At 34.1% G+C, this 27,928-nt stretch overlaps 1 protein-coding gene across 2 annotated transcripts in view; it reads right to left on the bottom strand.

Moving 5' to 3' along the window:
• Nucleotides 1-27,928, bottom strand: part of MEMO1 (mediator of cell motility 1) — a 106,718-nt gene that overhangs the window by 19,270 nt on the left and 59,520 nt on the right. For both annotated transcript variants that reach the window (XM_074331862.2, XM_074331861.2), the window contains 2 exons: nucleotides 11,600-11,742; nucleotides 3,496-3,572 (listed from right to left, as the gene is read on the bottom strand). In XM_074331862.2, the coding sequence (XP_074187963.1) occupies nucleotides 3,496-3,572; nucleotides 11,600-11,742 (220 nt within the window). The remainder of the gene's footprint in view (nucleotides 1-3,495; nucleotides 3,573-11,599; nucleotides 11,743-27,928) is intronic.

Raw genomic sequence — 27,928 nt, 5'->3', positions numbered from 1 at the left:
CCCTGGCTTTAATTACCATCTAACAATCTCTCCCTAAACTGTTGCCAATGCCCACTGTTACTACTCCTGCCCTGCTGTAGAACCTCTTCTCTACAACAGCCAGAGTAACCTTTAAAGTGAGGTAAATTATATCACTTTACTTCCTATTGCACTGACACAATTTCTTCCCTGAAATATAAAGCCCTACATTGTCTGATCCCTGCCTACCTCTTTAATCACGGCCTATACCATTCTTACCCTTATCTGTGATACTCCTGCTATACTGACCTTTGCTCTTCTAACACAGCTGCCTCTTTCCCATCTTAAAGTCTTTACACTGGCAGTTCCTTTGGTCTAGAATGCTCTTCCCTCTGCTCTTTACTTGCTGATCTTTACTTGGTTCGCTCTTTCATATCATTTATATCTCACCTTAATGTTCTTCCTCAGGGGAAGTCCTCCAATCAGCCTCAAATCACTTACTATCTCAAAACCTTTTTATTCTTTTCTGTATAGCACACATCACTATTAGAAACAAACTTACATACATCCTTACTTTTTTAAAATAAATGGACAAAAAACATCTCCCTCACCTAAGAATACAATTTCTGTTAGTTCAAGTCCGTTTGTTTACTGCCGTATCTCCACCAGTGCCTACCTAGGATTGTAAATGCACTCAAAAATAATTTGAGAGATGAAAATCCAAATGCCTACTTGACTGACATCTCTATTTAGCTGTCTTAAAGACAACAGCAAATAGAACATACCCCTAATAGGATTTATGATCTTCCTGCCTCCTAAGACATCTGGTCCTATCTTCTTGTGCTTCTGACCTAAGTGAATAGCAACACCCAACCAGCAGCATGTAAGCAGATATTTAGGAGCCATCCTCGATCCTTCCTTCCCCACCAAATATACTCCATCTCCGAGTCCTACTATAAATTTGTCTTTTAAATATACTGAATACATCCACTCTGCCCTCTCTTCCACCATCACCATCCACTGTCCAAATTACCATTTCTCACCTGATTACCCAACTAGTTTATTCATTTCTCCTCTGGCCTCCCTGCAACCCATTTGCTACACTACAGCTATGGTCTATTCAAATACAATCTGATTTTATCACTTTCTTATTTAATATCCTTGAAACAGCCTGTTCTAGATTCTCTAGCTTCATTTCTCATCATTCCCCCATCTATTTATCCATCAATTTATTCAACAAAGTACTAAGAAGAAAAACAAAGTAGGATAAGGTCATGTAACAACCGTTCACCATAGGGACATGATGAAAAATTATGGGCAGATTTTTGGGTTGTCCCAATAACTAAAGATGCTATTGGGGGATTCAGTGGGTGGAGTCCAAGGATGATGACTGCAATACAGGACAGTGCTACACACAAAGAACTGTTCTCATCCCATGACACTTTTCCATGTTCATGTAGGTGAAAAACATGCTTGTAATTATATACATCCTAACTCCATTTTACATACAAATACAAAGAAGTTCTGCATGATTTTAATACACAGATTTCCCAGGAATGGAACAATCTCATAAAGTGAAGAAAGACTATACTTTGTTTAGTTTACAACTTTACTAAGAATTGATCACCATTTTGGAAAATCAAGACACCGAGCAATGCCACTTAGTAATGTGAATCATAAATATGCAATTTGCATTTGTAGCTGTTATGTTAATGATACTATGTGTGCATGCATCTAACTACCTCACTGTGTCTTCTAATAGAGTTGTACCTAGGCATTTACATTATTAAATATACATCAATTATTTTCCTTTTATTTCCTTCTCATATTATATTAGGGCATTCATTTAATTATGGATATACAAAGATTATATTCAATAATTCATTCATTTGAAAAATATTTATTAAGCACCTACTTATGTTCTAATCACTATTCTAAGCATTTTGGATACATCAGTGAACAAAACAAATATCCTGACTAACAAAACTGTAACACATATGTAAAATATGTAGTTTGTTAGAAGAAAAAGTAGTGGAAGGTAAAGTGTATTGGGAAATGCTGAAAGGGCGCAGTGTGTAAGATGCAAAATCTAATGGTGTGTTCAGTAGGCCTTATTGGGAAGGTGAACGGTGAGCAAAGCCATCAGGTAGGTGAGACAGTCAAGAGCAAAAAGGGCAAAAGCCTTATGCTAAGCACATATATGGCATTATTGAGGAACCGTATGGAAATCAATGTGTCCACACTATCCTCAATATTTCTTACATCTCTATATTGTAATAACTTCATTCTAAGGCTGTTCGAAAACTAGACTATAAGTTCTATGAAATCAGAAACCATGTTTTCTCTTCTTGATATTGTCAATACTTCACATGGTATCAGACACACAGTAGATATCCATTAACCATTTGCTATATGAAGGAAGTAAGTGATGAAAGAAACAGAAAACTGTTCTTAGGTAACTGGTAACTAAATCTCAGAACAGTAAGAAGCAGAAGTGAGAAAATAATTAAACGACAACATCATAAATCCAAAAGAAAATCGAGTAAATTAAAATCCAGACAAAATCCCAAAGGTAAAAGTATCAAGCCATAATTAGATTTAAAGTAAAAAGATAAATTTAAATTCTCCTAACTAAATTTGCATTCATTCTATTTGGCTTTTAATAAAATATATCATGTGATATAATCTACCTATAGTTTCAGACCCAGATTCCTTACTAAAATGTTTTAACTACTATGGTCTAAATGTTCCTGTACTAAAACATGCATTAAGCTTTTCGCACAGTGGTAAAGTTGATTTTAACAGATCACAGACTTAAAGGTTGACAGACTTTAAAGACAAGTTAGAGACCATCTACTATAAGTCTCTCATCTTACAGATGACAAATCGAGGACTAGAAAATTGAAATGATCTGTCAAAGGTCAGAGCAAGTTAGTGATATATCTGCTAGGTTTAATATTCTATTTATGAGTAGATACCAAAATGATTTATATTACTTTTTAAATATTAAAAGAACTACTATGACTACCATACTACTTCAGGGAAAAGGACAGGATCAATGTCTACTGTATTCCTGGGCAAGACAAGAATAAAATCATATTTTAAAATTCCATATTTAAAACAACAAATTGAAATTCCATTTAAGAAAAATCTAAATGGCCAAAAATAGAATTAAATAATAAAAACTAAAAATTTGTTCTAGTTGTTTCTGCTTAACAGTAAGTAATGGCATTAGTATCCTGTTGTCCCTAAAAATAACACACTCCCCCAAATAGTATCTAAAAGCTGTCTCTAACTATTAAGTAGTCTCATTAATCAAATAAAATTAAGATGAAGGAAATGTCTACTAATAGAACCGGGATTATTTTTATAATCAATACTCATATGACTACAAACGATATTTTGTACATTTAGTTGAAGAGGAGGGAAAGAATTATTAGTCCATTGTATATTTCAACATATTAAGTCTTGAATCACTAATCTGAAATTAAAGGAAAAAACCTTAGAGCATTAAAACCCCACACCTGAAAGACTTACCATTTTATCTAGATGTTCAATGGATCTATAAATCTCCCCCTGGGATTCATCATAGTAACTGTAACGGAACCTTTGACCTTGAAACAAATATCATGTACAAAATAAAATAGGGAAAAATTAGAAGCTAAAAAGAAAGCAAGCGCTTACCAAATAATTTCAGTTCTCATGGAAGGCAAGACACAGCTTAAGCCTCTGAGAGAATCATTCCCAAGAGCCCTTATACATAAAAATAAAAGGCATATTTGGGAAGGTAATAAGAAATGATATGTCACCAGTGCTTTATGATGTTAAAAACTATTTCAAATTGTAAAACCTTAAAGTCACGAGCAATACAAGACTAAGGAAACAAAACAGCTTAAAAGTTAGAAGCATTGTTAAACATATTATATCAGTCTATAATGGAGAGTAAACCCAGAGAATATGATGTAAGAATATTTGGTTTAAGGAAACTGTCTCAATGTTACAAATCAATGAAAGCTTAGCTTTTGTTGCACAAATGCAAAGATTTGATCTCTATTACAGAAAAAAATGTATAGATCAGAGATACATGTGGCTTCTGTGATTTCTACGACCTCAAAAAATATTATCTCATCTTTGCAAAACTTTCTGCTTGGAAAAGGATCAATACAAGTGCCTTAAAATAAGATTCACAAAAGATAAATAGTCCTACTGTGACAATAAACTCTCAATAAGGATACAAGCACAGAACATTCAATGTTTAACTGTTCTCCAAAGAACAGAGAGGGTAAAATGGAAGAAGCTCAAAAAGAAGACAGAAAACAAAAGACTCAGGAAATAAATTTTGCTTCCTACTATAGTCATAGGAAAGCCAACAGTTAAACATATTCATAACTCATTGTGGATTGTAATTGAATTGCTTATGCTGCATTTCATGTACATCTAAACTTTTCTTTCAGCAATGCCTTTATTTCCAAGAATTCACTACTTTTACATTTCCTTATTTTAAAAAATTCACCAAAATGCTTTCCTAAAGGCATTATAGTACAACAATCACATATGCACATACTATATGTCTTGTGGTTCATATATAGTTCACATATCCAATTATTACCCTCACACCTGAGATGGGTTTCTTTGACTGGATAATCATGATTTTTAAGTTTTCTGTTTATCTTACTAAAAAATATCACCTTCTAAATAAGAAGCGGTGCAAAATTATAAAACTCTTTTGATGTCTGTTTGGAAAAGCCACACATCACAGTTCTTAACACTTCATTTACTTGTTCATGATGATCATCTTTGATGGCCACCCTACTACAATACTCATTTCCTTAACTGTCATATTTTAACTTTCACATACACTAATACATACAATTACTCAATGTGACAGTTCTTATTTCCCCCCCAAGAACCATTATTAAATCAATATTGCAACATACAATTCATGATATCCTAGAATCAAGTAATAGAGTTCTGAGACAATTATCTGCCTTCTTAATATAAAAACCTTTTTTGGTAAACATTGAGATCCATTACAGTCCTTGCAGTAAAAAAATTCTTAAACAGTGACAATTCATCTCTCAGTGCTCTTATATTAAATAATTTATCAGACATTTCTTTCAAAATTTAGGGTTAGGTATAGATTTGTTTGTCTTTAAAGAATTTATGTACTTACTCCTACCTAATAATGAGAACAATATAACTGACCCCAGTTTTCCTATTTTCGAGGTGACTATCAGAAGGCTCAAAGCCAAATCTAAAGTCTGTCACAATAATTTATTGATTCAAATCATTGGTATTAAATTTCTACTTCAATTTCACAGTTCTTTTGATAAAAGCTGCCCAAAAACTTTGAATGAACAATTAAATGAATAATCTCAGACAAAAAAATTCTGACTCAATGTCAACGTAATAAGAAATCAAGATAAATATTCTTTAAATATTCTTCTTTAAACATTCTTCAGATATATATGAATACATTCTGTTTTTCTTCCTTTGGGAGATAACTGTTTTAGCTGTCAATAATCTCTGTGACTAGGATATAACTGTCTTTTCTGAAGACTGCTACTCTCAGGAGCAGAGAAAAATGTATGTACTTTGTGACTGCCATTTGTTACTCAAAAGTTATTTTTGCTTACTTCCAAGTTCAGAGCTGCTGTTTCAAATAACTGCCTCAATTGTTAAATAAAAAGTGTAACTGTATTTTAAAATGCTGTCATGTTCATAAGGATCATTTTCAATATAAGTTTCACTGAAAAACTACTTCTGAAGAGTATATAGAATGTCTGAAACTTTAAATACTAAATAGACGTGATTTAATAAGATAAAATGCAAAGAAAGTCAACGAGCCAATGCTTAATATTTTGCTATCTATTTTTTGCTACTCTCTAGTAGCCACTTTGCATTTAGTAGCTAAGGAACTGAGTAGAAATATTTGATGAGCACTAAAGAATCTATCAGTTAAGCTAAATCTTACTGTGTACAGCAAACACTGAAAAAAATCTCACTTATAATAGCTCAAACTGTCTCACAATAATTTTTTTAATTGCACAAATATTTAAATTACCTGAGTAATTCATTCTGACCAATATAAATACAGAAAACACCTAATCTGAAAGAAATAACTGCCACCATCCTAGCTTATGTGTATGTATGTATGTATGTGTGTGCATACATGCACTTAAACACACACACAACTTTAGTTAAACACCACTTGAAATTTGAGCTCAAAATATCTTTTTTGTTTCTAATTACTAAAAAAAATAAGTTTTTCAAGCTTTTATTTAATAAGGAATAACACTATTATTGACACAATGTATGACAACACTAGCACGATACCCTGATCATAAATGCCCCTTTAAATATTTATTGTTGATTTAAAATGTTATGATTTCATGTACCGCATGAGCAGGTATGTTTTGTTTTACAATATTTCTAACATTCAAGAAAGCTTATGAACCTAAATTGAACAAATACAGTTGCTTATACACCTGGAGAACTAGACTTGTGTGTACTTTTGTAAGTATGAATAAAGCGTATCGCATAGTAAGAGAAAATTACTTACCTGAAACTTATCCTTTCAGAAGGTACACTGGGAAAATGGATTCTTTGAGCCCCTGTTTCAACTCCAAGTATGAGCTTTCTAGCTTTAAGAGCCACTGACACTGCCCCTAGGGACAGCACAAGCTTTGGAACTCCCCTAGTGAGTATGTCAGAAGTTTCTTCAGGTGCCTTCCCTCAGTTCTTTTCAAATTCAAAAGATGAGAGGAAAAATAACCCAAGAAAAAAAATCCTGTAAAGCAGAAACCTTACTCTTTGAGGGAAGGAGGGTAGCTCATTTGTGAATCCATTCCAGAGCACGCTTTCTGAGAAAAAGAAATACAGGTAAGTAATTTTCCCATCTCCAAAGGTGACTGGTGATTAATGAGTGGATTCACAGAGTGTGGAGAATAAGCTCCAGGGATGTCTTTTTAACACACAACAATCAACTAATGAGGACAAACATAACAATGAATGGTACAAGAACCAACACTACTTTTTAAGTACCTCAAAACAAAAAGTTAAAAAAATATGTTAAATACCTCAACATTAAGCTATACACTGGATTGTGGAAACAAACAATGAGCTTGGAAAGTTGATCTATAAAGCCCCCAAAAGACCAGTCAACAAGACAGACTTTCAGACATATGTCCAGTAAAAATTGTACTGTTAGACATTCACTTAATCACTTTATGTCTATATATTAAAATGTTTTCAAATACTTTAGAAACCTGACAACAACCTGTGAGATAGATTATTAGGCCATTCTGTATTAAGAACCTACACTGGGGACATTTATAACTGAAATCGCTATCAAAGAAAAAAATGAATTTCATAAAAGAAATATTATCTAAGTAGCATCAAATAAGGTAACATTTTTATAAGCAAAATATTATAGTCCTTTCATTCTGCAGTCTTAGTTATAATGTAAAAGTATTAGCCTTCTCTCAAACTTGCAAAAGATCAAAAACCTTAAATATGTGAAATCAGAAATGTACTAACAGTTGAGAAGAAAAATATCAAAGCTAGGATAAGACATATTTCAGGAATTAGCTAACTTATGCTCAAACCAATTTAAATATTTAGAAAATAGTCATACTCTCATACCCAAGAGACTAACAGCAGAAAGGAAGAAGAGTACGCATGAATAATCACTTGTTAATGTATATTAAACGAAAATGCTGAATAGCAAAAGATATATTAAAATATTTAGAGGAATACCACTTTTTATAGGTGGCATACTTATGAAAAAGAAATTATATAAAACTAGACAAAAGTTAAGTTTATAGATAAAAATCTAAAATTGCTGAAGTGACAGTAGCAAAACTTATTTATATTTTAACAAAATAATATAATTTATCACTAACAATTACCAAGTAAATTTATGGAAATTGATTTGTACTTAAAACCACCATAAAAGAAGAATTAAATAAAAGCATGAATCCACTTTTAAAGAATCAAGTTCTGTTAGATCCAGTTTCACTTAAAACTTCTTAAAAGTTAACTGAAAATTATGTTAATGAAAGCTGTTGATCTAAATTTGGAAATGTAAATTTCAGAGAGGTCAGGAAAACACAAATATTAACAGAAAATATGGAGAAGAGCAAAAATAAAACTTAGGGAAATAGAATGAAAATTCTACTATTTAGAAAAACTACAGACAAATTTCTCTTAGATGGAGCCATCCTATGGGATGTAGAACTTGGTAAGTATACAAAGTGTGAGGACAACATTACTTAACCATAGTAAAAAAAAACAAAACCAAATACTAGCAGCAAATGTCCTTTCACTTATGCCACTCTTCCTGATTATAACAGGAAGGATGAAAAGAGGTGGGATCATTATAAGTGTTACCAGGGAAACATCATCCTACTGGGCTAAGTAATGATAAAAGGCAGGAACTGAAATGTAGGGTTTGGGGGGTGGGGGGATGGCAAATTCAAATGAGGGGAAGGAAGAAGGGCATAATAGACTCTAGATTCCCAACCCTCCCTTAGCTTGCTTCATCCAAAAAGAAAACTTGGGAGTATTTCAGCCTTTATACTTTTTATCTCTGTAATATCTCTCTGAAATCTAAATAAAAAGTTAAATGGGATCTGCAAGATGAACATCTTTAAAGCAAAATACACTTAAAAGAAAAAAAGAAAGTCATCTGTATAATGGACATTGGCTAACAAATAAGGTCAACAAAACAAAATCCTTCCAACTACATATAGGTCTCCCATTATTTCTATCACTTAAGTTTCTCTATTTTTCACAGAAGCTGGACAATCTATAAAGAAAAGCAATGACTAGAAATGAAAAATGTCATCATTGCCAATACTATAATGTACTACTATTCAACAAAAACCAAAATAATTCCACTGTATATATCTGAGTAATTTGTCAATTATACCATAATCAGTCAAGTGATTTTTTTTCAAAAACCAGCTATTTAGAAATGTGGAATATGTTAAGAGCCTAACTCAATGAAACTTTTAAGGTCTCTGAATAGTTAAGGAATTGAATCCTTCCTATAAAATAGTTGAGAAGTCAGTGTTATCATTACTTCAGTATGGTAAAAACTGTATAGTATCTTAAAAAAAAAAAAAAAAGTAAGAAGAATAAGCCACTAAGTACTATCTTCATGAGAAAAAGCTAGATTTTGGAGATGGGCCTACAATATTCATTAATTTAGGAAACATGACTAATGCCACTAAAGCATGAATTTGAGAAAATCATGCTTAATTGCTAAGTAAAGAAAGTTTAATCCATAGGTAGCCAATGATTCATATTACTTCAATAGGCATGTAAAACAGAAAATAAATCTTACAAGAATAACAGTTACTATTATGACTGTAGAAAAAAGACTACCAATTTTGGAATAGTATCCATGCAACATTTTCAACTTACCACAAACCTCCATCAAATTTCCTAATAAGAATTATTACAGTGCTTTCTACAAGTACAAAGTAAGCACTTAATGAATATTGTTAGTGAGAATGACACTAAAAAAAAAATAGTTGAAAAAGTTCTATTACTTAACCATCAAATGTAAATATGTTTTAGTCTCTGGATAATTCCCATAGCTAACATTTATCAGCCTTTGGACATTTTGAGTTCTTTTTTGTAATTATCACCAGGAAATTCTACCTTACAATTTAAATACCAAAATTTTCATGAAATCAGAAGAGCAAATAACCTAAATAATTTTCTGAGAATGTAGGTAGAATGTAAAACAAAATTCATGTTTCTCTCTCAACATTGTACTTAAATATAGTAGTGAACAAGGGTTTGTTTACTTTAGAATTCATTAACGAGGTATACAGGATGACTACACAGAAAAAAGCAATAATATTAAGGTGTCCACTAACGTTTTATGTGGATTTATGTTGTGCTTGTACATGGTGCCAACCTAGAGGGAGAGCCTAGACTCTGAAGCACAGTATCAGGAGAATCAATTATTTAAATCATAGAGTGATTTAAAGTCATTCATAAGAGCCTTAAAAGTGAAGAGGGAGGGGGCAGCACATACTTCAAGAATTGTTCATTTCTAAAACATTATTACCAAGGAAGATTCACAACACTAAGAAAAATAGCCTTTTTTCAATGAGACACCTTAGTTTTTAAGATCAACTGTTACTAAACTTCAGAATTTCTAAGAAAAGAACTCTTTTTAAGCATCGACCTAGCCCTCAGATCTAAGTAATGTACTATATCCATAAAAAGTAATTTCTGCCAAAGGTAGCCAACTAACCAATAGAACTTGTTATTTAAGAACCCTGAGGGCCTGTTCAGAAGTTTGGCAAGGTAAGAGAGCTTCCTGCATACTCTAAACCAAGACTTTAAAGCTCAGAACCATTGACATTTTGGGCAGGACAATTCTTTGATGTGGGGGCTTTCCTGTGCATTATAGGATGTTTATTTAGCAGCTTCCCTGGACTCTATTCACTAGATGCCAATAGCATCCCTACCTCCCACCCGACCTCTGTTGCGATGATCAAAAATATCTCCAGGCTTTTTCAAATGCCCTCCTGGGAGGATAATCAGCCCCAGCTGAGAAATAAGTGCCTTCAACAAAAATATTTGTCTGTACCATTAGGGAAGATGGATCTCAGGGCCACTCAAGTTAGCACGACTTAAAAGAAGAAAATACCAGCCTAAATAGGTCAGATAAATGTTGAATCAATTCTGGCAATCAATGGGTAAGACATGAAAACCCAGGGCTCCCTTTATCTCACTGAGGATGTTTTTCTGGCCATTCTAGCATTTGTATCACAAAAATTATGGTTTTTGTGTCTTGTGTTTTTCTCTATAATCAAAGAAATAATTGAAGAATGAACAGATATTGGCATCCTTAAACCAATGAATACATGAACCTAAGAGATGTCCTAAAAAAAATATGAATCAGAAATGTTCTAGAACCATAAATGACAGTAAATTTTACCCAGAGAATTTGAGAAACAAAATTTACTAAGAGACATCCACCAATGCCTCACTTCCTTTGTGCTCTATTCACTGTGAAGCTTCCTTATTCTTTTAATTCACGATTACAGAAATCATTTAGGAGTCCCTTTGAGCCTTATGAACCACTACCAACAAAGACTACAGTGCTAACAGCCAACATGTTACAATCTTTGAAGGGCAGCTCTAAATTGACGGCAACTATGGGCAAAAATTAAGTATCAAAGAAAAACAGGAAAAGAAAAAAGACTAATTACAAAACAGGAAATGTGGAAAAGGACTACTATAGCATACAGTGTGCTTCTATGTTCTAAAGAAGAGAATTTGTTTTATCCACCAAAAAAAACAACTTCAGGGAATCTACCACACAACTCTACCTGGAAATGGGGTTAAAGGATCTTAACTCCCACTAATGCAAGGGTGCCCTCACAGTGTGAATCCAATTATACCAGTCGCCTTTGGAAATGTATCCATAATCCACTATTATAATCTGATCCTTTTCAAATGGCCAAAAGACTTTTTTATTCATTTAATATTGCTGCTAAAAGTAAAACTTTCCAAGGAAAGTGATAAAGAACTGAAAATCAGAGCTTAGAATGAAAAGATACCTTTAACCACAGTATATAATATCTACCATGATATGTTAAAATCTAGAACTTACCCCAATGGCAGAAATCAGAAGAAACCACAAACAGATTACTAGGATCCGCTAGATATTTACTGAAGAGTTTTCCGAATTCCTGTTCTTTTGACTCACTCAGAGCTCCAACCAGTACAGGAATAATGGTAAACTCATCCTTATGGCTTAAAAAAAAAGAAAAAAAAAGTCACTTAAGAAGTATAAGAATAAAAGTAGTTTTCAATGTGTTTGCACTAAAAAGTGGAGCATTTATTAATAGTGGTAAGGATAATACACATGATGTTGAATTCTTGAAATCTATAAATAAATGTTTAAAGACCATTTAAAAATATGAGAGGTATAGAATATCAAAATATCTATTTAAGTTACAGAAATATACAATACTTCTTTAGGTAAACAAAGCTACTTTAATACCAGGTATAAATAATATCCTCAAAAATAAAAATAAGCCCATCAGACCATCACCAAGTCTTCTGAATTACCCACCAAAGCTACAATCATCTGCCCAATCCTTCTGCAATTTTAAAAGAACATTAAACTCTTCCTCACCTATTTTAATCCTATCCTGTTTATAATACCACCATTTCTGGCACTTGTTCTATAAACCTGCCAACTGAGACCTACAACACTTAATATTGGCTTCCATAAGATTCACCAACTTACACCTACACTAATAAACAGATACAGGACAGACTGAAGATACAACTCAAATTTCACTGGCATCTAGGGTGAACATAGAATTCAAGGAAGTAGATATTAATTTCCAGCAGCAAGAAAAAGACACAAGGCCCACCCACAATGTTTATAGCATAGTCACAAGTCCCTTTTTCATTCTACAGATTGACGGATCTATTGAAAAGGAACAGAGCAGATTAATAAAGAACAACTATGATGGGCTATAGAAATAGACATTTATCCAAAACCTTTTAAAATTTTCATTGTAGTGAAATTTTACTTACATATATTCATTATTATTTATATTCTAAATGATCCCAGATTTGGACTTTTACAAGCGTGAATCATGTTTGTCTGACTTGTTCTGAACAGGACTTAAGGGGGAAAATTACCATTATAATAAATGCTTTTTATATGATAATCTGACACTTAACTGATGTAGGACAAACAAAATTCATAAAGGGGTTTTAAAAATACTAAATTTAAGTAGTCCCAAAATAAATGTTAGCCCAGCTTCATAAAGCTAAATTCAGGGCACCCAAGCGCCTCCCCCATCAAGACCCCCTTACCCTTGTCAATTGCGAAATAAACAGATCATACAGATCTCCAGTCCCTCTGCAATGCAGGGGCTTCTTGGGCAGAATCTGCATCTATGGAGTAAGAAAAAAAGAGGAAGCTGGCAGAGGAAGCTGCCATGGGATATCTCTTTCTCTGACTCTTACCAATTTGCTTAACAACTGCATGAATGAATAGGGGCTCCTCAATAAGTTAAGAGTGATTATCATTTGAGAGAAAAGAATTTGAGCTCTAGTAAAAATTCAAGAAGATTGTTATGAACTGTTCTAACTTCAAGTACTACCTACATAAATAAATACACTAGGATCATCAAAGAGTTTGCAAGTAATTTTGACCCGGTAGGAAAGCAGTTATATAGAGTATAAAACACAAGAAGTCAGAAGAAATGGGTTCAAGTACTTTCTCTACCACATACAAATGTCGAAAGCATGGGTAAGTCACTAACCTATTTCCTTATCTGTAAAATGATCATAATTACAATACCTATTTCATAAAACTGTTACAAAGCCAGGAATACTATAGGAAAAGTACTCTGTCAACAACAGTTGGCTCACTCTGAAGAAACAACACAGTCTACTCTCCACAAGAGCCACCAAACCATTCAATGAACCTGTTTGAGCTTGTAAACCTATTTATACAGAGGTAAAAGCCTCACACTACTTTGAAACCAAAGCTTTGATTCAAGATTCATCCATCTACCTCTCTTTGTCATTTCTCTTTTAAAACAATTACTTGTTGTTCTCTAGCCCCATAAAGCATGAATTAGAGAAAAGAACATTTGGCTTTGAATGTAATGTTCCTAGGTTTTGGAATCCAATTTGTGAAGTTGGTCTTCCCTAGTGAGAATACAAAATCTCGCCCTCAAATAACAATTATAAAACTGGATAAACTGTCAAAAACTACTATTTTGTGCTCCAGAAATCAACCAAAGGCATAAAAACATGAGGAGAGTTGATTCATGAAAAATTACTGAACTACTTGGGAAGAACAGTGGAAGTCTGGCATCGTACCAGGAGCTGCCTCCCCCCGCCTCCTTCACTCCACCAACACGGTAGTTCCAGCAAGGTAAGGTTGGCTCTGAAAACCAGGTGCTTTGCTGTTGAAGGGAGCTGACTTTGATTTGGACCAGACAGCAGAATACCCACACCCAGAAGGAAACAGAAAAGCCTACAACCCTCACAGCCTGAGATTACTGTACCAGTTGAGGCAAGTCACAAACCTGAGAACTACCTGGAAATTTAACAGAGATAGATCCTGGAAAGGAGAGAGCCACAAAGAAACCTAATACAGTCACATATTCTGTGGAGAGGATTGATGACCTCCACACATCCCTGGCTGACTAGGAAGCAGCACATTATGTGCTGGGGAGACCCATAAGGTCCCAAATTCCCCCAAGAATGCCAGCTAATTGGGAAAGTGTGAGCATGCACAAGGACAGTAGAGGCCTGAGAGAGACCAAGGTCTCACACATCCCTGGCTGACTTGAAAGCTGCAGGAACGCACAGAGAGATCAGAGAAGACCCAACAGAAATAAAGAAGGCAAACTTGAACACAGCCTGAACTTTGAATGTGCTCCCCAAAACACAAACAACCTACCAGCAGAGGATGAAAGCCTTACTGGCTGGAGGTGTTCAAGCACAACCTCCAACCAACCATTAGCTAAGCACTAAACAATGCAGACATAGGGGTAAACTCTAGAAAGCCGAAGTAAAAAATATAAATAAGAATTTTCAAAAAGCTGAGGATATATATCAGTAGCTGCACACTGTGGGAGGCAGATTCTGCATTTAGAATCCACAAAAGTTACTTTCTAAAAAAAGGAATAAATAAATGAATGAAAGAAACCACCACCACCATCACTACCATCACCTACAGGAAAAATTAATAAAATCAGAATCGAGTTGCTATAATATACTATGTAAAAAGTCTAGTTTCAAGAAAAAATTATGAGCCAAAAAAAGAAACAGGAAAGTGTGACCCGTTATCAGGAAAAAAATAAATAAATAAAAGTAGCCAGTAGAAGCTATATCTAAGTGGGACCAGATACTGGATTTAGCAAAGACTTCAAAAACAGTTATTATAAATATGTTCAAAGAAATGAAGGAAACAATGCTTAGGTAAGTTATATATATATATATAACTTATTATATTCATATAATATATATATATGAATGATGACAATGACTTAACTATTAACAAAGAAATGCAAATTATTAAAAAGAACCAAATGGAAATTTTAGAGTTAAAAGTATAGCTGAAATGGAAGTCACCAGATGGTCTGAAGAGCAAATTCGGTATTACATAAAGAATCAGAAAAATTAAGATAAAATAAATTAATCTGAAGAACAGAGAAAAAAATTGAAGAAAAATGAACAGAGCATTAGAGACTTGTAAACAACATCAAATATACCAGGATGCATAAAATGGGAGTCCCAGAAAAGATACAGTATAAATATTAGAAGAAATAATTAAAAGAAAACTTTCCAAATTTCATGAAAAACATTCATCTACACATCCAAGAAATTCAACAATCCAACTAGGATAAACACAAAGAGCTCCCCACCTAGATACATCATAATGAAATTGATGTAAACCAAGGACAAGGAGGAAATCTTGAATGCGGCAAAAGGAAAATGACTCATCACTACTTACAGGATCGTCTTTTCAACAAATGGTACTGGAATAACTGCAAATCCATACGAAAAAAAGGTGAACTGAGACCTTCACCTCATACCACATACACAAAAAATAACTCATATTGTATCACAGACATAATAAGAGCTAAAATGGAAACAATTCTAGAACAGGGGTCAGGAAACATCTTTTGAAAGGGGCCAATAAAGGGAATCTCTGTATCAACTATTCAGCTGTCACCACAAAGAGAAAGCATCCACAGATAATACGTGAATGAATGGGGGTGGCTATGTTCCAGTAAAAAATTTATAATAACAAGCTGTGGGACTGACGAGGTCTGCACATCGAAGGCTGCGGATTCCTGTTCAAGAAGATAAAATCTTTGTGACCCTGGATTAGACAAAGATTTCTTAAATATGACACCAAAAGCAGAATCCATACAAGAAAAAAAAAAAAAAAGATAAAGTGAATTCATCAAAAACTTTTGCTCTTCAACAGACATCAAGAAAATGAAAAAGACAAGTTATACAATGGGAGAAAAATCCTTGGGAATCATATGTATGAATAAAGAACTTGTAGCCAGAATATATAAAATCTCTTAAAACTCAGTAAAAAGACAAATTATCAAATTAAAACTAGTGCAAAATACATTAATAGACATTTCATAAAAGAAGATACACAAATGACTAATAATCACATGAAAAGTTGCTCAATAACATGAGTCACTGGAGAGATGCAAATTAACACCAAAATGAGGTTACAATACACATCTACCAGAATGGTTATAAGCAGAAAGATTGATAACAGGTTTTGGCCAGAATGTGGAGAAACCCTCATGCATTGCTCCTGGAATATAAAATCGTACCATCACTTTGGAAAACAGTATGGCAGATTCTGAAACAGTTAAAACATAAATAGATTTATCACATGACTGAGCAATTCCATTACTATGGTAAGTACCTGTTCAAGAGAAATGAAAACATACTATGTTCAGATAAAGACTTGTATAAGATTGTTTATAACATTATTCATAATAGCCCAAAATGGAAATGATCTAAATGTCCATCATCTGGTAAATGAATAAGCAAAATGTTATGTATTCATATAATGGAATAACTTAATTAATATTAATATTTGGCAATAAAAAGGAATGAACTATCGATACACGCTACAACATGGATGAACCTCAAAAACAGTGTGCTAAATGAAAAAGGAGACACAAAAGACTACATCTTGCATGACCCTATTTATATAAAATTTCCAGAAAATGCAAATCTATAGAGACAGAAAGCAGATAAATGGTTGGCTTATGTTAAGAGTGGGAGCAAGAATTTGCCCTCAACTGGATACAAGGTTTCTTTTTGAGTGACGAAAATGTTCTAAAACTAAATTGAGAGTGGTTGCACAACTCTATACATTTACTAAATATCACTGAGTTGTACTCATCTGTAGGTGAACTTTATAGGATGTAAATCATGCTTCAGTAAGTTTTTTGTGGTTTTCAAAAAGGAGAAAATCCATCTTTGTGGCTTGCAAGCTGTGCAAAAGTTACTTAAAACTGCAGCAGGTTACTTAAAACTATCCTAAGCCTCCATTTTGTCATCAATAAAAACAGAGTTAACAATATTTACAAGGCTCTTGTGAGCACTTTAGTAACGTAAAGTTTTACCCCTTCTTTTTCTGTCCTATACCTTATACCATGCTGCATAAAATTAATATATCTAAGATGCGTAACAGACTAAAAAGAATTGAAATCCCAGAACCAATAGTAGTCTCTTTAAAAACAAACAGTACCACTGTATCACAAATGCTCCTACTAGCACAGAGCATGGAAAGTCTAAATTCTAATGTAAAAATTCTAATATAAAAATGTGAATTCTAGTTAGTATAGTTACTGTTAATTCTAGTTAATACCATATTGCATATTTAAAAGTTGATTAGATCTCAAAGTCCTCATCACAAGAAAAAAAGTGAATTCTAATTTAAATATTCTAAGTGATAAGAAAATAATTGTCAGTGTTTTTAATTAGTGGTATATAATTAATTGAAATCTTAAAACTGATGATATTTTAAACCAGATGAAGTGCCGTATACAAATAGTTATTTGCTAATTCTTCCTCTGGAATTAATTTGGATATTTATCCCCTGAACAGCATTAATGAATATGAGAATTTTCTTATCTATACCAATTCTTCCAAATTCCTAAAGATTTATGAAGCAGTCCAGAGCTTCTCATGGTGAGAATCTAAAAAATCATAACTAAGCCAGTCAGAAGGAAAATTCTCCTTATTCCTAAAGGTGCTGAAGCTTTATTGTTGCCCCATAATACCACTGTATGATCTAGTCACCATTCCTCTTCTAGACAGAAAATATTCATAGGGAAAAAAAAGTTAACTTCAAGACGACCAAAAATACAAATAACCCTAAGTATAAAAGTCACAAAAGAAGAACACATTTGAAAATTGCACAGTAAAAGACACATTGCCATTAATCCCCCTCAAAATACCCACCCCATCACTTCAAACATACTTATCCCATCTTTCTTGCCACTCCCTGAAGCAGTTCTGGAAGTCCTTTCATGAGTGTCTTTAGTTGCGCTGTCATGGCTGCCTCGATGTCCTGAATAGATTCAAAATGTTTATCTTTCACGGTCATTTTGGGGAAGAGCCAGAAGTCACACAGTGCCAGGTCCGATGAATAAGGTGGATAAGGACAGACCCTAATGTTTTTGACAGAAATCGCCGTACGAGAAGTGATGTGAGACACGACGCCTTTCTACTGTGATCAAAAAATACGGTGAATGCTGCTGCCAAGTGCCATCCAATGTTAAGGCAGGGATCTTTAATATGGGAAGTGGCGCATCGAACCTTAATAACAGTGTGTGACAGGTTTCAACTTTTTCGGCGCAGTCAGTTGGGTGTGAGCTATAGCTGACAGGAGGGGGTTTTAAAGTGTGCTTTAACTCATCCTCCATCATGACAACGCTCTGTGTCACACATCACTTCTGGTATGGCAATGTCTGTCAAATAAAAACATTACGGTGTGTCCTCATCCACCTTATTCATTGGATCTCGCACCGTGCGACTTCTGGCACTTCCCCAAATTCAAAATGACCATGAAAAGTAAACGTTTTGAATCGATTCAGGACATCGAGGCAGCCACTACAGCTCAACAAAAGACACTCATGAAAGAGGACTTCCAGAACTGTATCAGAAAGTGGCAAGAACATTGGGATACGTGTATTCGAAGCGAGGGGGAGTATGTTGAGGGGGGTCAATGACAATGTGTCTTTTACTGTAATAATTGTTTTTAATTTTTTACATTCACCGTATTTTGTGATCACACCTCATATGTCCAGAGATGAGAGCCATTCCAACTCTGTTAAAGATAGAGTGGCAGTCTTACTTTTTTCTCCAACCATTCCTAATATTTGAACACCTTGATTGAGACCACAATCAGAAAGCAAAATCTTAAGATCTAGTACAAACCTTAGCTATAATAATAAGAGTCAGGATGGCATGTAAGTGAGTCAAACATTCAGAAAGTTGAAATAGCTACTTGGAATACAGGAACAGGTATTCTGTAGGAGAGTTAACATAGTAGGATTGCTGCACAATCTTTAGAAGGGCCTGCTTTCAGACGGTCCTTGGCTAATATCTGGGAACTTGCCTTTTATAATATTCTTTATGTTGATTAAGGGTGTTTTACCCACTCGGGACACTGAAACAGCTTGCCCAGATGGTTTATAAACATTGTGATTATGGCTAACACCTATTTTCCTTTCGGGAGTCTGGAATTTCAGTAGCCGTGGCTAGTTTCGCAAGCAGAGAGTGCCTACATGACCATCCCCCAATAAAAATCCTGTATTTTGAATCTTAATTTGGCTTGCCTGGCCAGAAACATTACACATGTTACACTCCTGGAGGAAGCATGTTCTATTCAGCCCACCTCAATGGGAGAGGGGAATGTTGGAAGAATACACCTGTATTACTCCAGATTCTGCCTAATGTGTCTTTTTCCTTTGCTGGTCCTGTTGTGTATCATATCTGTCCTAATAAACCATAGTCATAAATACAACTGTAAATCATCTTAGTGAGTCTTCAAATGTGAGGCTGCTTGTAGAACCCTCGAAACAGGTGTTAAAGGCAAAGTGCAATAAAGGAATCATAACTGCAGAGTTTTAGGGAGCCCTATAAGGAAGAATTTCTCTCGTTTTATTCCTCTGATCAAATTTACCTTCAGACCACAGTGACATGCATACAGACTTTATGAAGAACACACTCTTCACTGTGAGAAAAAAGAACAAACTAAAGAGATCCAATAAACATCAGGCAGAACCAAAGAACTGGGGAAGGGGGAGGAGAGAGAGAAAAAGGGGCAACGTAAGCTAGCTGTCAATGACAACTAAAATTTACATTTAAATTGTTAAAAATCTTTACTGTTTAATCCATTAATTGAATCTAATGAGATTCCCAAAATTAATTTCAAAGGTTGTATCTTTCTAAATTTCCATTCCAGTAGGAATACTGATAAGAAAGATTTTACAAGGGCAGGCATATTTCTGATACTCGAAAGCCATACTAAACTCTATTCTGTAAACTCAACCATTTGAAGCAAAACAAACAAACAAAATATCATAAATTGGCCAAGTTTGTTGAGAATCATAGAGAAATTCCAGTATTTTGTTAGAAACAGTCAACATTTCCATATCCTATGTTCCTTTGAACTTATACCTATTTTTGTCTTTACCTTCTCTGATACTGGCATACTATTAGGCCTTAAACTTTTGCATTCTCTTACAATCATCTCACCCCCCGCCCCCACATAAGCATTTACCATCTTCTGTTGATTCTAACTTTTAAATGTGTGCCATAATCGGCTCAGTTTGCTACCCCATCCACCATTACCTTATTTGTAAGCACGATGATTTCTTACTAAACTATTTGTATCAATCTCTCCCAACTCTAATCCATCCTTCACAGTACCATCACACCATCAAGGAGTAATAATACTCTTGGTCAAGTTCTAATCATCTCCTTCCCTCCTTTGCTGAGGAACTTTCATTAGGTCTATACCAATCATGGAATAAAATACAAATATCCTAAAATGACATTCAATGCCCTCCATAATCTGGTCCCAACGTACTGTTCCTACTTTCTAATCCTGCCCCTCCTACTCCATGTCTCTACAGGTCACCTACTTAAAATGCCTCCAGCCCCAGGTTGATATCATATTATGTGTGAAAAGTTGGATAAGGTATAAGATAACAGGAAGTGGTAGAACCAATCGCCAACTAAACATTCATATATATTGAAAAACATTTTCTAACTACTCAGGAAACACAAAAACATCTACGGACAGACCTCAGTTATTACCTAAGCCTTTTGCAACTCCCACCAGGTTATGTCAAACCGTTTTCTGTTCTTAAAACAAGCCCTGGGCTTTCCTACTTCTGATACTGTGTTTACAGTACTACCACTCCCACAAACACCTTCTGCCCCAGCTGTAAAAATTACAGCCATCTTCAAAGTCCACCCAATTGAAGCTGTCTCTGCGCTCGTACATCCCTTTTTCCTGCTCCCATAAATTCTTCAATTGCACATACTACATTTTGAATCATATTACATTGCTTTATATGCATTTCTTATCGCTCCTACAAGGCTGTATGCTAAAAAACACACAATGTATGCTTATTTTTCTATTCCCCATTATTCCATGCACATAGATTAGTATAATTAGGTAGCACTATAACATTTGAAATATTCAGATTAATAAAATTTTTTTAAATTTTGGAGTAAATGTCATCTTAGAAACAATCAAATTTTTACATAAATTAAGTAGTAAAACTTAAGGGGGAACAAATTACCATTTGGGGGCCAAAATGAGTTTTATTTTCTAGCCTACTTAATTATTCCCTGTATATTAAATATATTGCTAATTTTTTATTTAAAAAAAAAACACCAGAAAAGGAATCTCTTATGTATTCCTGAGGCAATGGTAAAAGTAAAGGAAAAAAATCTTTTCCCGACCTAAAATAGCAAGTTTTAAATAATAAAGTCAGAGCTATAAACTGATAAAAAGTCCTTCCCAGAGAAGGAAAATGATATAGGTCAGAAACTCAGATCTACATAACATAAAGAAAGCATGTCAGAAAAGAAATAAATGAAGATAGGATAACATCTTTATTTGATTTTTCTTATTCTTTATTGATCTAGTAGGTAACAATTCATTCAAAATAACAGCAACAATGTGTTTGATAACGAAGCTTATGAATGACGGCAATGTTATAAGGGACAAGGAGGAGAAATTGGGAACACAGTGCTACAAGGTATTCATACTGTGAGGCAGTACGGTGCCATTTAAAAGTACACTTACATTAGTTGTAAATGTACATTGCAAACTTTAGGGCAACCACAAGAAAAGTAAAGAAGAAGGAAGAAGAAGACAGAAGTCAAGAATAAGAAGAACAAGAACAAGAAGAAGGAGAATTACTATTACTATTAATATTAATTATTATTTTAGGGTATGAAAAAAATTGGAATCACAGAAAGTGCTCAATTAAACCAGAGAAGAAAGAAAAACAAAGGAAGACAAAAAAGAAACAAAGAACAAGGGCAATGGATAGAAAACAGTAACACATATGGTAGATATTAATCTAACTATATCATTAATCTTTTAATAGGTGAATGAATAAACTGTGATACATCCATAAAATGGAATATTATTCAGCGATAAAGAGAAATAGCTACCAAACCATAAAAAGACATGAGATATCTTGAAAGTATATTACTAAGTTAAGCAGCCAATCTGAAAAGGCTACATACTGTATGATTCCAACCATATGACTATATGACTGCCAAAAGGTAAAAGATCAGTGGTTACCAGCGACTGGGGAGGGGTGGAGTTGGGGAAAGAATGAATAGGTAGAACACAGGGGATTTTTAGGGCAGTGAAATTATTCTGTATGGTACCATAATGGTAGATACACGACATTAGGCATTTGGGGAAATCTATCACAAAGAGTAAACCATAATTAAACTATGAACTTCAGTTAATAATAATGTATCAATATTGGTTCATCAATTTTAACAAATGTATCATTTAATACAAGATGTTAAGAATAGGAAAAATGTTTAGTTAACAGTATTTGATACCATACAAAAGCATCTGATAGTAGTATTCTCACTCAGGGAACAAAAAAATATAATTGAATAACATAAGAATTACAAGACTTAGGTTCAACTATCCATGTAAACTATGCAAAATAAAGATTTTTTTTAAAACAACAGTCTAAGTACTTTAAGAGTTATCAAATCCTAACCACAATTAGTAAGACTGGCTACCTAAAGCAGAAGACAGAGCAAATTTAAATACACTGTTCTGTGTTTTAAGTTGTCCATGTTCCAAAATATTAGCAGTAATAAAAAGTATATAGCTAAGAAGATAAAGGTTTTTACAGAGAACATGAACAGTTTCACAGTGCCATATTTTTCAACAGAACACTTTCAAAGTTACTAAAGCATCCTATTTACTCTGTACATTTTTCTGAACAAGTAGCAATGAAACTGGGACAAAGGCATTGTTCTGTATCTTGAATGTGTGGATATATACAACTCAGCATTTGTAAATACACATAGAATTCTATGCCATAAAGAATGCATTTTACTGTATGTAAATTACCCAATAAATCAATTAAAATTTTAAACTGTAAACAAACAGTGAATCAGGATGATATAGAAAAAGAAGTAAAGGAGAAGAAGAGGTAATTCAACCGAGTAAAATGAAAAGAAAAAGAGAAGTTGGGATCCAATGTTTGTTTTAAGATTCCAAGTTTTTTCCAAGATAGATGGTTTCTACATGTCCTAACTGAACTCTCCCAAATACAGTTATATGCAATAGTGAAAATGATGAATTTCTATGGTAAAGATAATATATGGAAAAAGGATAAGAATAAAGTACATAAGATATGATCTCTTTTTTGCATGTCTCAATTTATATAAATAAATACATGTGAGGATAAATCATATATGTACAAACTTATATATGCACCCATATATGGTAGTATATGCATAATGATTTTTACTGTCAGTAAACACTGGTTGAGGGGACACAGAGGCTTTCACTGTTCAGTCTGTACTTCTTGATGCTGTTTACCTTTTCAAACCATGAACATGTACTTTTTTAATGTCAGTAAGATTATCTAAGCAAGGGGATTATGGGTCATTTTATGTTTTCTCTTTTATACTACTCATTTTTTAAAAGTTTTAATGAATATCATTTTTAATCTGCTTAAAATAATACAAAATTATAAATAATACCTTAGATAACTTTTTTAAACCTGTAACGATTAATTATAATATTGAAAAATTAAGGGAAAAGTTATTTAAATGGTCAATTGATTAAAGTATTACATAGACACATACCAGAAAGTCTCATGGATACTTAATAGAAAGGAGGAAATATGACACGGAAATATGTTCATAATATGAAAAGCAGTTAATAAAATGGAACATTTGACCTCATTTTTGGAAAAATATGTAATAAAAGTATCAAAAATGGGAATATCATTATTAATTCATTCAACAATTAATTACTGAAATCCTTTTGTGTACCAGGTACAGTGCTGGGTACAGAAGATACAGAGTAGACCAGCTGCCTTCATATATTGAACAGATTAGGTAACTACCAGACAAGGGAAACAGACTTATATATAAGATTTATATATAAGACCCAAAGAACTATTAACTGCAGTGGTACAGTGGTAGGCTGTGTGCAAATATAATCACCAGAAATTCCTCCCACTCTGAATGCTCATGCCACTCCTCCCATCAAAAGTAGAGTCTATTTCTCCCTCCTCTTGAACCTAGTTTTGCAACTTGCTTTGATGAGCACAATGTGGCATAAGTGATACTGTGCCCGTTCCAAGCCTAGGTAGTAAGAGACCTGAAAGTTTCTACTTTTGCTTTCTTGCTACCGTTTCTTGCCATGTCCTTCATGATAGTCCAAGGTTATCCTACTTGGGAGAGACACCATGTAGAGAGAGAGAGAGAGACCTTGAAGTATGAGTGACAACAGGTAGAGAGATAGCACCAAGATGAGAACTAATGTACCTCAGAAGACAACCAACATCCCAGCCCCAGACAGGAAGTGAGCGAACATCTTAGAACATTCAGCCTAAATCAATCTGTTTCAACTGGCAGGTGAAATAGATGAGCTGTCACCACTCAGCCCTGACCAAATGTCTACCCCACAGAATCATAAACAAACAAATAAGCACATTGAGGTGATCTGTCACATTACAATAGATAACTGAGACCAAAAAATGGTACCTGAAAGGGTATTGCTGTAACAGAAATCTAAAAGATACAGTACTGACTTTTGGGACACAGAGGCAGGCAGCAGCTGAAAGGGCAACAAGGAGATTGGAAACTGGAAGAGCAGTAAGGAAACCACTATAGGAGGCTTGAAAAGGGTGACCCATATTATATATATATACTGGCAGAAAATAATTAGTATAATTGTCACCAGAATAACTTAGAAGATTAAGAAGATGCCCAGTGAACCTGCAGATCTAGAGAAGATTTCCAGGCAACATATTCCAAGTGTCAATGTCTTCTTTATAGCCAAGTGTGATAAGAAGGTACAAAAGAAAAACATTTCATAAAGAATTAAAAGCATAATTAAAAAGAAAAAAGTTGACCCTTGAACACAGGTTTGAAGTAAGTAAGCGGGTCCCCTTATATGTGGATTTTTTTCAATAAATACATACAATACTGTAAATGATATTTTCTTTCATATGATTTCCTTAATAACATTTTTTCTATAGCTTACTTTATTGTAAGAATACAGTATACAATACATATAACATACAAAATATGTGTTAATTTACTGTTTATGCTACTGGTAAGGCTTCTGGTCAATAGGTTAAGTTTGGGGGAGTCAAAAGTTATGTGCAGATTTTCGACGATCCATGGGGTTGGCATCCTCAACCCCCATATTGTTCAAGGGTCAACTGTATTTCTAAGGAGTTGATTGGCTGGAAAATAACTGTTTCTCATAACTAGCCTCTTCTGACAGCAAAAAATTGTCAAAGAAACAGCATGAGCAAAAAGATCAAATCCAGAGTGCTGCCAATAAAACATGGGCTCACATCCTAAAGGCAAAAATGTATTTGTAAGATCCTTTGTGAACACCTCAGAAAGATTTAAGACAGTGCTTATATACTCTCAGGTAGGCAAATGGGCTTCTAAGAAACTTAGGGGATCCTAACTTGTAATCTAAAGTAGAGAGAGTCCTCTATCAGAAAGAAACGTAGATATGATTTTTGTCTAATAGAATGCACTTGTAATCTGATATACAGAAAACCCACAAAGCGTTTAGTGGAGATTTTTTGTTTGGAGGGGGGAAAATACTGTTCCAAACGAGAAAGAGGACTTTAGGTTTTTAAACTGTCACATGCATGAAGCAGACTGAAATTGTTACTCAGGTACAAACAAGGCTCATTTCAGGGAGAAGAGACAAGAGCCCACAGGACTCAGCCAAGAGCTGAGAAAAATATTGAATTATAAAAGCCACTACCCCAGAAGACAGAAACAAGCTGTAATCTAGGACATTCTCTGTTCCCTGGTTAGCTTTCAGAATTGCTTTGGACCAAAGACTGCTACATGCTTCCCTTTCTTTCACTCTCTAATAGCAGTATCTGCTGTGGTTAACTGTCCCTGTCTCAAAATTATGTAGTAAGTGTACGGGAGAGCAGGGGCTATAACTTGTCGTCTTAGTTAACAGGTATCCAAATCAAGAAGAGCTGTAACCCAGGAGCTTCATCCACACGCAGATTATAAGATAATGGACTTTGAACCTGAGGTCATAACTGGATGAGATTTCTGAGCGTCTTAGGAGTGTGTACAACATGTTGGAGAGATGTGAACTGTCCACCAGAGGAAGAACTGTGATAGTACATCTGCAAAGATGGCTGCCAACAATTCTAGTATACACATGCTGCTCCTCCCATCAAGAGGTGGAACTGATTTCTCCTTTACTTAAATCTTGGCTGACATTGTGCTCTGTTTTGAAAAACAGAATGCAGTGAAAATGATGCTGTGTAGTTTTAGGTCTAGGACATAAAAGGTTAAGAAACTTCTGTTTTGTTCTCTTGCTACCCTGAATCACCATGCATGGAAATCTAGACTATCCTTCTAGAGAGAGGCCAAGAAGAGAGAAAAGCCCTGTTTGATAAGCAAACAGGCCACCTAAAAACAAAAGAGGTGTCTCAAGTAAAAGTCAGCATTAAGGCCATCTTGGATGATCTAGCCCCATTTGAGCCACCTCTGTCAACATCTTGGGGACCAGAGTAAGGTGATCCCTACCCAAATTCCTGACCCAAAAAATTGTGAGCAATAAAATAGTTGTGATTTTAAGCTATAAGTTTTGAAGCAGTTTGTTACCCAGTAATGGACCACTGATACAGGTAGTGAGTGCAGCAAAGGCTACAAAGGAAAGTACTGGGTACTTTCTGAGTCAATATTAGGGATGCCTGCAAGATAGGGAAGGTTTTCTTGAGAAGTGATATATTTAACAGTGGTTATTTAACACTATCTAACCAGGGGTAAATTATGAACAGAAATTTTGCTCGTTGGTTTCAAGTTTTCTAAATTTTCCACAAGGTACATGTATTACTTTTGAAATAACAAAAGTGCCACTTTGTTAAAACTTCCTTAAGGATATTGCTGGCAGCTTGTTGGTTCTATTGTTTTGAAATTTATTAAGTCTAAAATTCATATTTTCTAATGACAAAATATGCAAACATTTAAGCCAATAACGATGTTTTCTATTATCCTATGTAGTTGAAAAACAGAATGTTCTGATTATACTAACATTCCAAGAAATAAACATTATATATAGGCTTAACAATTTCTGAAGAATTAGAATGTATTAAAACACAATTAACCTAAAATTATACTGCTTATAATATCACACTTATTTTTGAAAACTCCTCCAGATTTATGTAGCTCTTCATAGTTGTCATTGTGAACAAATATGGATAGCTAAGACTGAGAGAAGTAAATAGTACTTTGATAAGAGAATTATAGAAATGATCCAAAAAGACTAATAATGGACTAAAATCAACAAGAAAAAATTAAACACAAGTAATTGAGGAGACATACATTTAGGATTAAGAAGAAATCAACCACAAAAGTATAAGAGGAGAAAATAATCCAACTTAACAGTATGAAAAAACCTTGGGTTTTAGCTGACCACAGTATATGAGCCACACAGAAAATGTTAATGCAATCTTGAACTTCATTAATGTAATTAACTAACAAATATTTACTGAGAACCTAAAAAGTACCACATTCTTTACTAAGAGAATACAGTAATGAGATCCAAAGAAGGAACAATCTCACGATATTTAGAACTAGTCAAACATACATGGAATATTATGTCCAAAGAAAGGAAATGGTTGAA

Source organism: Rhinolophus sinicus, chromosome 2, assembly GCF_057876585.1.
Source record: "Rhinolophus sinicus isolate RSI-liver-muscle chromosome 2, RSI-T2T, whole genome shotgun sequence".
Classification (NCBI taxonomy): domain Eukaryota; kingdom Metazoa; phylum Chordata; class Mammalia; order Chiroptera; family Rhinolophidae; genus Rhinolophus; species Rhinolophus sinicus.
This window is presented reverse-complemented; position numbering and strand designations above follow the sequence as displayed.